Source organism: Chionomys nivalis, chromosome 10 (genome assembly GCF_950005125.1).
Source record: "Chionomys nivalis chromosome 10, mChiNiv1.1, whole genome shotgun sequence".
Taxonomy (NCBI): domain Eukaryota; kingdom Metazoa; phylum Chordata; class Mammalia; order Rodentia; family Cricetidae; genus Chionomys; species Chionomys nivalis.
The window spans coordinates 27078677-27092714 of record NC_080095.1 but is presented as its reverse complement, the minus strand read 5'-3'; the positions used below and the strand labels follow the sequence as shown (position 1 = coordinate 27092714).

The following is a 14038-nucleotide window of genomic DNA, read 5'->3' as shown; positions in this document are numbered from 1 at the left end:
ACTTTTTACTGTGTGTGAGATCAAGAAAAGAATTAACCGAGAACTTCTGAATACAGCATTATCTTGGATGCAGCCTTGGTGACTTTAATGCATAAATACATGAAGCATAACTACCAGCTCCAAGAGGAGAGAAAAGTTGCCAAGTTTCAAATATTGAAAGCAGTCCTCCACCCCACACACACACGTTTCTATTTGTTTTGAAACAGGGTCATCCAGGCTAGACCAGGACTCATTATCTGGTTGAGGCAAGCGTTGAACTCTTGAACCTCCTGTGTTGGCCTCCCAAATGCTGAGATTATAGGTGAGTGTCACTATATCCTGCCTAACAATAAAATCTCTAATTACTGTTGCCCCGGTAAAGCAATCATATCTCTACAACAAGACTAAAAATATATATAAACGGCACCGAGGAGATACTGTAAAGTAACAGTACAGCGGAGTTCCAAAGAGGACAACAGATACAGCTCAACAAAGAAAGAGAAGAAGAAAACTAATGAGAAAATAAAAGGTCACAATGGCCAGGTCACAAATGAAAACAGACATCACAGGAGACGTACGAGGAGACACAGTGAGAAGTAACGTTTTGCTGCATCATGTCCAAGGAGGTTTGGCTTCTGTTATTTGCTTATTTGGCTTTATACTGTAGTCTGATTTGGTTTACAGAATGAGAGTATGAGAAGGGCAGCCACTTCTGAAAATGGCTACTCTTGGTCTCTAGAAATTTCTCCAGGAAGAACCGGGTAGCCATTATATTTAAAGATTGATTCCCACCTCTCAAGTCATTCAAACTACAAGGAACTCTTATCCTGTTGAAATTCCTCCAGCTTCTCCCTTGGAAACGTCACAGCACTAAACACTATCAAGAGCCCAAGCAGCTCACTTCACTGTTCTGTCCAGAAAACCATTTGGAGCACGGACACGGGGATGCTTTTGCTTACGGTGTCTCAGACATCTCTATTTCTTTGGTCTATTTCAATCTGCACAGAGAGGAAATATTTTTCTTTCCCCTTTGAATCCAGTAATTATTTATATTCATATTCTTTTATTTTTAGTTTATAGATGATGGTGTTTATAATAAACTACTTTAAAGAATTCACTTTTATGTGTATATAAAACCAGGATAGTGGCAGATCCTCTGGAGCTGAAGCTACAGGTGACTGTGAATCACGCAGTGTGTGTGCTGCCTCTGCAAGAACAGCAAACCACCATAACTGCTGAGTCATTTTCCAGCCCAATATAATGGACTTCAACAAGTTAGGCTCAACCAGCTGGAATGCCTTGCTTTGGCTGTATACTATGGTGGTCTCCAAATTGCTTTGGGCATACAACACTAATAAATAGCACACAATTTGATAGCACAAAATCTACAATAGAAGTATATGCATTTACAGCATGTGCTACTGTATTATTATGTTATCATAAAAATATAACAGAAAAGAGCTAAGTAATTTAATATGCAGATTTTATTATGAATGGCAAATATCTGTGCTATCACTAGAAATTATTCATAGCATTTAATAATAATGTGATTTAATTTACTTTATTATTTTGGAACATCTTCACTTAATCCTTTCTGACTGAGTAATTTAAAGTTCAATTTGTTTCGAGACTTGGTTCTAAGAGCTGTCATGGATACTTCATTAAATTATACAGCTCTAAGTGAGACCAGGTGATCATGGCTCTGACACCTTCAGCTTGTAGTTCCATCTACTGATAAAAGGTTAGTCAGTTTTGAATTTGTTAAATTAATATTGTTTTGCTACTGCTGACTGAAATCCAGAAATATATATCTACCTTCTCTGATATCACGTGTAGGTTTTGGTTTTACAAAAATAAACTTTAATTTATTCTCTGACAATTTTGTACATGTAAATGAGGTATTCTGACTACATCCACTCCCCACCCCCTCCTCTACCCCCTCTCATTCCCTCTGGAATCCTTCTGCTTCCCAGCACATCCCCTTCTTACTCGCATGGCCTTGTTTTTAATGACCCACCGAGTCTACGAATGTGCATGAGATGACTGTGGATGAATTGCCAGTGCCACTCTCCTGAAGGCAGACACTGCCCCTTCCCCCAGCTGCCAGTCACTACCCACAGCTGCTCAGGAAGTACGCATGCCATACCTACTGTTACACTTGAAAAAATTAAAGCTACAAAAACTGTAAGATGTTCTCTAGCCAGGTCAGGACATTTTATTTTTCAACTTACCAAAACACAGGTATAAAGACGTTTAATAAGCAACACACATGATTTATAAAATAAAGTCTTATTTACAAACATGTTTGCAAAAATGCTCTCTACAAGGTGGTAGAGCAGAGTTTGAACTGGAAGCTCTTAACTTTTTGGTTCATGGTTAAACACTGTCTCTGTCTCAAAGGGCAATAATAAAGTATTTTTCCCAACCCTGGCCTGGTGGTTCAGACATGCAATCCCAGCTACTCAGGTGGCTGAGGCAGGATAACACAAATTTAAGACCTTGCCTGGGCTACACCCAGAATGAGTTTCAGGCCAGCATCAGCAACCCAGTGAGGCCTGCCTATAATAAAAACAAAAAGGGAGTTGGGCTTATAACTCAGGGATAGGGCACCTGTGTAGCACACAAGAGGCCTGTGTTTAAGGCTCAGTACCAGGAAAAAAAAATTCTATTTTTCTTCAATTCTCTACAAGGTAGCATCCACTATAACCATGTAACAAGCATTTAAAGGTAGTAAATTTGGGCAGCTCATATATATATATATAAAATCCCTCTCAAAATCTACCACTGTAAGGTAGAAATACATTGATATTCACTGTTCCTCTCATCACAAACAGATGCTAATATACTTTTAAGAACCTGCTTTTACAAAAATCACCTACATTCTCCGCATTCACTGTGTATGCATCAGGATACATGTTCCCCTTCAATAGCCTCTCAATGGCTTGCTTGTGAGCGAGGCAGCAAATGAATTTCATATATGTCACTGTTAATGATAATGTGCACAATCCTTATTCAAATAACCTGCTTGATAATTTCTATTGAGCAGCGCTGGCTTCAGGCCAGATTCCATTCAATTACTTTTCTTCCAAAAGAGAGTATCTGCCAGATGTCCCCCAATATCCATTCCCTCTCTTTCTTCTTCAGTATCAGAACCTCTATGAAGCAAGCACAAGATTGTGCAAAGCCCCTCGCCATCCCCTGCAGGTACAAGCAGTCTTGAACCTAAGTGTTGGTCACTGGAGTGGAGGGTTGGTATAGAACCTCAGAAGAAGAGTCAGGGCTTCTGTCCTGTCCTCTCAACTGCTGCCATTCAGATAAGGTGGCTGAAATTTCAACAGCTACCCCAGAGCAAGTAGCAGTCAGGAGTTAAAGGCACTAGAGCAACAAGAATGGGGAACCCAAGTCCATCGTAACTATGACACTACCATTCAGGCTAGGCTTGCCGATGTTTTTTGGAAAGAAATGCAGGAATATCTCTTATGATCTTTCAGTATTTGGGTTTTCCTGGATGTTGCTAGTGACTAAACTATTTAACATACCTGGTGACAGTGGACGATGGGCTCAAGCGAGGCAGCTGGGCCCCTCTCTCAGGTCTGCACGCCTAAAGCTAGTGCCACTAACATTACAATCTGCAGGTTCCCAACACATACTACTTTGAGGCTACTTGCTCATTTTGAAGAGATGCACTTAAGGTGTAAACCGCAACCGAACTGACAGCGGCAGCTTGGGAAGCAAATGAATGAGGGGCTGCCACTGTGCCTTGCTGACCAATGCAGACTGTGTCAAGTACCAACTCACATGGTTCTCCTTCTCCCTTCCTTGTAGGCCCCTGCCAAAGAAGTAGCTAGACTCACAACTAACTACTGATTTTTCTCCTGGACCATAAAACTATGTTGTAAGAAGAAATGTCCAAAAGTGAAAAGTCAGCATAAATGAGGGTTCTCTGTTAAAGTGAAAATACCTGTGAGCATGTGGTAAATACAAGGGTAAATGGATGGATGCAGCAACTTTGCACCGTACCTGAACACCTCCAGCACTGTCCTCGCCGGTAGCTTGGGAGCCACTCGACTAAATGCCCTTTTGAAATCTTCTAGAGTTAAGAATCCACGATCTATATGAAAACAAAATATTAAGCATTCACTTACTCCTATAAACCCTGTAACTATGATTTCAGTCATAGTTGTTATGGGAAGTTAAAATTTAACATATTATTAAAATTTTTTTAAAAAGCAGTAATTTACAGTTATCTTACATAGGTCATTATACATCCAGTGAACACACCTCCCTGGAAGAATTTCAGAATATGGTAGTGATACCCTGCCTGCCCTTTGGTGCAGTCCTACATAAAATGAAAGGCCACTGGCAGCTTTACACTTTCCAGGTCTCTAAGTCCGAGGGAAAGAGTTACTTAGACAGAACTGTAATGATGCACTGGGCTTCGCGTCTCTGTGATCGGCCAAAACATTTCAGGCCTCCAAATTCATTGCTTTCCAGCTTGGCATGAGACCTATTATATATTAATATGTAGAGGAAATTACAACTGTAGCCAGTGCGTGAATCTTGGAAGTCACATCTAGCATGGCAAATGATGCTTTCAGTCAGGTATGGGTCACAGTGAGAGTTGCAGAAGTGTTCCCACATGCCATGGCTTGCGGCTTGTCCCCCAGATGGCCAGTCCTTTGGTTATCACCCACTACAATACAGGTACAATAGGCAAGCACACAAATCCAGTTAATAATGGTAAATATTTCATGCAGGGCCAGAAACTGAGCATCCCTGCTTAGGAAAAGATCCCTACCAACAGCTGTGGCCACAGTCAGAGTGTGGTAGGGATGGCCCATGTTTACTGCACCACTGGGGATACATTCCCATTCCCGATTCCTCAGCAGCAACTCTTCCAGGAAAGCACTTTGCCGACACTTACAGTGCACGTCGAAAGCTGTGAAGATGTGCCTTATCTCATTCCGATAGAGCTGTGCTTCCTTCTTTCTCTGTACGACATGCAGAAACCCCTCAAGTGATATGCCTAGAAGTTGTGGGGGAGAAAAACAGTTTGCCAAAAGATGACTACATTCCTCTTTGAGAAGAAATAAGCCAGACACGAACAGTGATAAATATCACAAAATGTTTCAGCTTTATCTTTCACAAAGGGTATTTACTCATAAATGCAGTCTGAAAGACATTATGTCATGCTACACGCTAAGCAAGTACAACCCTAGTAACCAGTGGTGAAAACCAGAGACACGCAGGTTCACTGAGCTTCTCAGGGGACGAAGAGCCATGACCTTGAAAAAGTTTAACACTCTCCCTCTGATGGGTCCAAAAGGCAGGCACAGAATCACTTATTAAAGAAACTCGCATAATTTGCCTTCCAGTACGCTGCTTTAATACCTTTTCTCCCCTAACCAGATGTCATTTCAGCAGGTTTTTTCCCCCAACTGAGAGATAGGGTCAGAGAAGTAGTTTCTCAAAAGTCAACACCAATTGTATGCCACAGATAAAGGTGGAGAGAATATTACATAAACAATAGAGCTGGCACCATCCCCAGCCTGGATACACCCCACAACGTGTTCAGCAGCCTCGGGCTCAGCTCCCTGTGACTCTCATAATAAAAGAACCCAGCGTGATGTTATGAGGTTGGGTACTGTGCTTACGGTGTCTATTAAAAAGAATTCTAATGTGATCTTTGTAGCAGGTTTAAGGAGCGGAGCCAAGAATTTAGACATTTTAGTGAACTGAGCCTGAAATATATAGAAAGAGCAGTTCATTTGCATAATGTAGGATTTCCATTAAAAAGTTATCATTTTGTTTTAAAAAACAGCCCCAAACTATATAATAAGTATGTGTAGCTCTATCGTTTGGGTGGCATAACTAATAACATTGAACCATATGCCTTTCCCAAAACAGCTTCAAGAGTTTGCAATGATAAAACAATTTTCTTGGGGCTGGAGAGATGGCTCAGTGGTCAAGAGCACAGACTGCTCTTCCAGAGGATCCAGGTTCAATACCCAACACCCACATGGAAGCCCACAACTGTCTGTAACTCCAGAGAATCCAATCCCAAGGCAAAAACACCAATACACATTAAAATAGATAAGTTTTTTAATTTTCCTTTTCTCTTATTTGAGATTAATGATTTATAAGCTTTAAAATAATGTCGTTTTATGTTTTTAAATGATTATTTTACAATTTTTAAAGAACCACCATGTGCCAGCCACTATAATAAATGCTGGAGGTAGAAGGTGTGAAAGAACATGATTTCATTTCCCAAGGAAACAGAGTACTATGAGAGGTAGCCATTATGCAATTTGACTGCAAGTGCACACATCCCTGAAAACTGTGGCATGTGCAGTGATGGGGAAGAGGGTGAAAGGTTGTATAGGGGACCCTGGAGTCCTTGTGGCATAGACTGGAGGAGGGGGCTCTTAGTGGAGGAGATACTTAAGCTAAGACCCAAACCATGGAAATACGACAGTGGCTACAGAATGAGAAGAGGAGCAATCCAGGCAGGGGAACAGCATATGCCAAGGCCATGGGGTAGGAAACGAAAGAAAGACCACGCAACTAGAACGGCTTCAAAAAGAGAGGAAGAAATACTACAGAGTTGGCGAGGGACACTGGGCCTGAACTCTCAGTCCTTGGGAACTGCAGGAAATAACTGGGCGTTACTGAAGTTGCAATAGGAAGTCAGTAGAAGGTTTTCATTGAGAATTGATATGACCTGATTTAGACTTTGGAAAGGCATTTCATGTTCTTGTTTTTGTAAAAAAGGATTGGGAGTAAAAATAACTAAGGGAACGAGCAGTGAAAGGGACAGGGATAGAAGGCCATGCTTTAGAACTGAAATGGCACAACTTGATGATGAGTTAGATGTGACAGGTGAAAGGTCAAATATAACAGAGATTCTGTATTGAGTACCCAGTGGTGTGAGGTGTCAGTTAAAGGGATGAAAGGCCCAGGGGAAAAGCAGGACCAGGGGACAGATAAAGTGCTGTGGTTTAGATGTGTTTACTGTATGACACTTTGAAGACAGCTAAGAGGAAAAATAACCCAGAAGCCTTACTCTTAAGGGAGCAGGCATTATCTCCCAGCTACATTGTCCAGCAGATATTCAATAAATACAGTCATCCAGGTCCACTGGTATCCAAGGAGGATGCACGTTTCAGGATTCTCCCAGAAGACATCAAAACTGGAGAATGCAAAACTCCCTTATACAAAATGATGTAGTGTTTGAGTACAATCCTACACAACTCTCCTACAAACTTCAAGTCATCTCCAGATCACTTGTAGTCCCTAATGTAACATAATCACTATGTAATTGGACTGCATTGTTTGGGCAACAATGATGAAGAAAAAGCACACAGGTGTTCAGTTCAGAGGAATTTTATTTCGAATACTTTCCATTGTAGTTGGTTGAAGTGTAGCAACTTTGGATGCAGAGGGTAGACTGTACTGCACTGAATTAGCATATGCAGCATTTTTCCCTGTAGTTGCTAAGGACAGAGATTGATGCAGCTCCATTCCCATCTAATCACCCTGTGACCAGAGAACATATTTTAAAATGCTAGCTAAGGTTGAAATTAAGTCTAGCCATGCATGTTCCCAAAGATCATATCCATAACTTTAGTTTCATGAACTCCAAAAGCTAATAAATTAAATCACACCCAGAGTTGCTGAAATTCCTGAATAATTTATTCACGGGCGGTGCGCATTCTATAAGATCTATCAGCATCCTACCTCAGCCCATGGTCCAGCCCCTCTAGCAAGCATCCTGGTGCTTCCTGCATCCACAGGCTCTTCGTGAATCCTGTAAGAACCATCAGCATCCTACCCCAGGTCAAGAAGCAGCCCCTCTAGCAAGCATCCTGGTGCTTCCTGCATCCACAGGCTCTTCATGAATCCTGTAAGACCCATCAGCATCCTACCCCAGGTCAAGAAGCAGCCCCTCTAGCAAGCATCCTGGTGCTTCCTGCATCCACAGGCTCTTCATGAATCCTGTAAGACCCATCAGCATCCTACCCCAGGTCAAGAAGCAGCCCCTCTAGCAAGCATCCTGGTGCTTCTTGCATCCACAGGCTCTTTGCACATAGTGCCCTGGCACATGCGACCACACTGCCTGAAAGCACCTTTTGCTTTTACTTTGTGAATTTTTATCACACATCTCCTTCCAGATGCTACTGAAGTATCACCTTCACTTTAAAGGTTCTCTGATGCTGCTCAGCTGAGTCCCTTTGCTGCAACCAGCAGTCCAGAGGTCACAACACACTCAAGGAATTGCTTAGGCTCTATGGCAGTGGCCTGACCACATGTTTAGCTGAGAGATGGTAGGGAAGAAGATCATGTGCTATTTAAAACTTCATTCTCAGTGTTCAGCATAAAATCTGTGTGCAACAGGCATTCATTACATGCTTGCCAGGTAAGTAACATGTACTGAATAAATAAGAATCATTATGGAGATATAATTTCTAATTCTCAGCAAAAACAAAAACAAAAACAAAACAAAAAAACAGAAACATTAAGATATGTGTTTTGAACCGTCTTTAACTCCAGAGAGTAATGGCAAAAAAGTGAGTCTTTTTTTTTCAATTACATGGCCAGTAAAATAAACTATCACTTTAAGAAAAAAATTGGATTCAGAGAGAAAAGAAATACATGCATGCCAAAGGTCTGCTCTGATCACTGCAGCTCACTCAGAGAAATGAGGGGCAGAGTATAGCTGCATAGGTCACTGTATGATTCATAAGGAAAGAGAACATATGAATGCTGTGGTCTTTTTAATTACATATTCAGATAACACAGCCATATTTGGAGTTATAAAGTATATATGTCATCATTTCACAACTGTATAGTATAAAGAGCAAATGTTCTTTGGTTTTTAATAGGAAAAAGTATTTAAATTGTATGCTTACTACCACTTAAAATGAAAATCCAGTGACACAAATAACCCCATTCCGAATAACCATGTCTTTTCACACTGCTTTCCCCACAGTACACACCCCCTGTTTTAAACAGTGGGGGTCTGAGGCCCAGCTACACTGAGAACCCTGTAAACACATGGTCCACAGCACGCTCTGGGGTTGCTTCCCAGGGCCACACACATCTCAACCAAGCCTCTTTTCTGAAGACTAAGTTTTCATTTAGCACAACTTTCTTGCTGCAATACTACAATCGCTTTCCAAAGCTAACACTCACTAATTCACTACTCTAAAGCTTTGCAGACACGGTGATGTAAGGCTTGTAGATCTTGCTGCCTTTTGAATGCCCAGCAATAGAATTCCTACTAGCTCCACCTGCTGTCGCAATATTCAAACCAAAAATTACCACTTCAAAAAGACTCTCGATAACTCCATTTATGTCAGATTTCATACCAAATGCATTATCTGTGCCCCCCACCACCACAAAGAAAAAGAGTATGTTCTAGAAAATTCTAAATTCAGACACAATATTGAGTTCTCCATGTACACTGTTCCACTTAAACAGTTATCTACACACACACCACTGGAGTCACAAATCAGGGTCACGACACTGGGGACACCAAGAATTGCAGGGTCTGGCTGTTTGTGCTCTCCAACAGAGGTGTACAGAACCTGCCAGTGGACTTGGATTCTAATGGTGTTCTGTAGACTTTCTTCTGTTAGCAGGATCTTTTCTAATGACAAGACAGTTCCCACATTTCCTTGTGCAGCAGTGTCGCTGGGGGTGGTGGCCTCACAAGACGCCAAACTGAGGCTCACAGCTTAGGAACTGTTAGCTTCCTGCCGTGCTGACAAATATGAGGCAGATAATCCAAAGGAAACAGAGGGTTTATTCTTGCCACTGGTTTCAGAGAGTTCAGTCAACGACCCCTAGGTACTATTATCATGGTTGGAGTGCAGGGTGGGAGAAAGAAAGAGAGCCCCGATAGCCCCTTCAAGGGCACACCTAGTTTCCTAGGACTGGGTCCTGCTCCCTAAAGGCCCTCCCACCACTAAGGATCATCACGGGTTAGTGACCCAGCCATGAAGACACAGCCTTTGAAGAACATCGTGAAGTTCAACACTTTTTACAAATCTTTCCTGATTCTGTAAGTCTAGGCATTTTCTACACAACTGGAAAATATGTCCTTCCGTCTTGTAACCTATCCTAGGCGAAATGAATGCTTTTCATGTTCTGTGATGACGATTCCTGGACTACTTAATATGTGTGATACAGATACCCATATAGCAAGAGACCACAAAGGTGAGATTTTCCCTACTTTTTGAAAAGCTGCTTCCTAGGAGGGTAATCAGCCTTCACCACAGGAGTGAATGTATTCAAAAATCGAATAAAACTATCAAATTTTTTTTCTTTGAAAGTTCCATTATGTATATCTTTTTGTGGGTCACAGTTCTAAGCTTTGGGGTCAGTGCACGCAGAGAAATCCTCTTGAGAATGAAGCAGTCTGGTGTCTGGCTATCATAGGGAGCTCAAATTAGAAACTGCAATAAACCCAGGGAGAGTGAAGGAGAAAACAATAAAAATGCCAGGTGATTTGGCTGAGAGGCTGGTCCTAGGACTGGCGAAGAAGGCAAAGTTCATGCTCACTAGACCAAATATTAATTTCCCAAGAACTAAAATGCCTAAAACCAAGGCCATCAAACGAAGAAGTGATTTTTTTTTTTTAAGGAATAATGTAAGGCTTTCCTAGCTTGAGGAATAAAATTCAGATTATTTGAAAGCCATGATGGCGGCGGTACACTGTGTCTGTATAAAAAGACTGTAAGGACGAAGACAAAAGTGACACCCACACGCTCAGTTGTCAGAGCAAGGGATAAGGAAAATCAGAGGACTGATATCCTCTTCCAACTGCCTGCAGAAAAGCAGGATAAAGAGAATGGGATCTATACTACTAGAAGAAATCAAGCTTTTCTCTATCCCTGGGCAGAGACGTGTTGCAGCAGCTTAGAGATCTTATTCCTATGAACACAGACAGGAGTCATTACATTTTCATTGGCACGTCTTCCTGACCACAAAGCATCAAAGGTGCTTGGTGCTAAGAGTGCCAAGTCCTGCCTCATTCAGCAATTTAAAGTCTCAACCGTCTCAGCGAACTGGCCCTTAACCTCCTTCCCGACTCTCAGCTGCATGAGGCCAGTGAACGGGCAGAATGGGAGTCATTTCCACCATGTGCTATATTCCTTGTGGAGCAGGGGGTGGCAGGACTCCAACCAGCTCTGATTTGGGAAGGGTACCTTCTTAATAGCTTGAGACATGGCAGATCAGGGTGTCCAGATCTAAGAGGATAGTGTTGGGACAGCATTGCTACAAGAAGAAAAACAGAGACCTGAGAGTAAACGCCATGGGGGAAAGAATCTACGAGAGGTGTGAGGGAGGGGGCCTGGAGAGCAGACAGCCTAGCCAGCCTTCTCCACAGCCCAGCTGCAGAGTAGCAGCGAGCAACACCCCAGCAAAGTCACTGAGATACCCGGGGCTTCTATGGGCGGGGTGGATGGGGAAGTCGATCTAGGCTGCATTAGGCCTAGCAGAGCAGAGGGATGCACAGGAGCTCGAGGAAAGCTGCTGGCAACTCTACATACATTTACTGCAGCCTCCTCTTGGCTCCACCCGTTACCCAAATCCTCCCCATCTTCAATGTCTGCTTCCAGGAAGGAAGTTCCCTTCTTCTCAGGTGTCTACAGTATTAGCACAACATCCAGTCACAGAGGAAGAGGCAATAATCTTTCCCAGAACTTCCCTTAGGTCAGGGTCTGTCTCCTAATTCTTTCCTGTCCCTACAAGGAAGATATTTCCCATTCTCTAAACGGAGAATGAAATAAACTTATGGATGTCTATATGCAGGCAACACATCTGGTCTTCAGGTTATGATTTCAAGATGCAGCAACTCCAGTCTGTATGTGGCTTCCTACACAGAGAAAGAACTATGAAGTTCAATAAAATGTGGAAGGCATCACTCCTGCTATCTCTTGACATTTGTTCTCAAACAGGAGTCTGATATCTCAAGATACACACAAGTACAGGACCTAAAAGACTAGAAATGGAAATTTAAATTTAGAAAAATATATTTACTCACCTAACAAATCAGACAAGACAGTAATAGACAAGGCACACAAGCCAACTGACCATTAACCTAATCATCTACAAATTATTTTTCAATTGAACTTACACTGGATAGCGTGACTGAGTCAAACAGCCCATAATTACCATGATGATGAATCAATCCCTTTGATTTTCCCATCATTCAAATCTGAAGGTTGAAATTAACTTCTAGAAAAGACTTTGCTTGTGTAAGTATGAAAGTAAAAGATTATTTTTAAAGAGGCTAAGATATAAGGAAACAAAAAAATTTGCAATGTAGCCTTCAAACAAAATCAAAATTCTGAGGTATTTTATCTGGGCTCTTCCCACCCCCACTCTGCCCCCAGACCATATTCTATAAAGCATTGCGATAAAAATGAAGATAACTGTGTGAAGACTCTGATGAGCATGCTCACTAGGTTCTTATCTGTAGTGCTTGTTCAGCATAAAGTGAGCAAGCAAAAGCACCATTAAATTTACATGCTGCTATTCAAACAATGTCCTATGGTTCACCCTACAATGGCGGCAGATCATCTGGGAGCCTCATATTCAGGGCACATGGTCTTTGACTTTTATAGAGCCATGATGACATGTCCTGGCATTAAACATGAACCTACCCTAAAGAAAACTTAAAGGACAGCTGCAAAAGTCACTACTGTATGTACTGAACTGTCTGTGGGCTTGGATATCCACTCAGTAGCCTCTTCCCGTAAGAGAGCACGGAAGAAATGCCCCAGGCCAGGGACTGGCTGTCTAGAAGGTGTTTCCTGTGTGGGCACTGACTGCTGTACCTCCTTGTTTCTCTATTTGCTCTGGATGCCAGGATTCAGAAGGAAGTCTGAAATTGTGACTACTGATATTGAACCTGTTGATTTGCCATTTGTAACCTGACAACATTCCTTATTTCAACTATCCTGTTCCTTAGGGGAGTGAATATCAGTCTTAGTCCTGCTGTGACCATAAACATGACCCATGGCACTATTGAAAATCAAGGGAAGAGTTTATCAGGCGGCCATGACAGCAAGTTCCTGCATTCTGGGCAAACGATTTAACTACTCTAAGCTTCATATTTTTTAACGTCTCAAAGGGGGGGAGCAATTGATAAAATCATAAAGTTGATTAAATAGCTACCACAATGTGCTCGTTACAGATCTGCACATAACTGTCAAGAAATGATGCCTGTAATTATTGTCTATAAAATAATAAATGATGTAACACATGCAAAAGTCTTCTCTAAAGACTTGTACAAATATCAGGTGTATGTTCTCTTACCTCTTTTCTGTACCAGTCTCCTCATCTTAAAATAGGGCACAGGTGAGTGTTTCTAGGCTTCTTCTAGCTCCAGTTTCTTTCAACAATGTAAGACAAGCTGTGAGCAAAACCTTCTGAGTAAGGAAGCCGTATATTGGCATCGATCTCGTCGGTCATCTGTCACTTTTAAACTAGATGGCTTGACTATTTTTTCTCAAGTCCTTTGTCTTGGCTACTCTAGTTAGTTGATATTTAAACCCACTAGCCCGTTGGGTGACAGAAATAAAAATCCATACTACCTTTTCGCTACTCAGATTCTCCCAGAAAGTACTTTTCTTCCAGCTATCCTATACCTATTTCTAACAGCGTTGATTCAACTTTGCGTTTTTCTTCATTTCCATAAGAGACTTCTAACAGACATGATCCATCTTCTAAAAGGACTACAAGTCCTTGTAAGACAAGACCTGGGCACCCAGGTACTGTCCCAAACTGGAGTGAGGTGCGTCTTCAGAACATTGCCCTTATTTAGGAACAACTGAGTCAAGGTGAATCCAGAACATGTGTCTAGACCTCATCTAGGAAGCTCTAGTGTCAAAGAACCCTGCATAGACACCTGCTATGGCCTTGACTTGAAGAACAGCTGTGGAACCATGTATGGTGATAAAGGTCTGTAATGTCAATACTTGGAAGGTGCAGGCATGAGTTCAGGGTCATCCTTGATTATGTAGAAAGACTGAAGCTAGCCTCGGCCTCA

General features: G+C 41.9%; 1 protein-coding gene across 2 annotated transcripts in view; it reads right to left on the bottom strand.

Annotated features, from left to right (window-relative positions):
* The window catches only part of Efcab11 (EF-hand calcium binding domain 11), a 167521-nt gene that overhangs the window by 136369 nt on the left and 17114 nt on the right, over positions 1 to 14038 (bottom strand). For both annotated transcript variants that reach the window (XM_057782924.1, XM_057782926.1), the window contains exons 4-5: positions 4904 to 5005; positions 4000 to 4090 (exon numbers count right to left, since the gene is read on the bottom strand). In XM_057782924.1, the coding sequence (XP_057638907.1) occupies positions 4000 to 4090; positions 4904 to 5005 (193 nt within the window). The remainder of the gene's footprint in view (positions 1 to 3999; positions 4091 to 4903; positions 5006 to 14038) is intronic.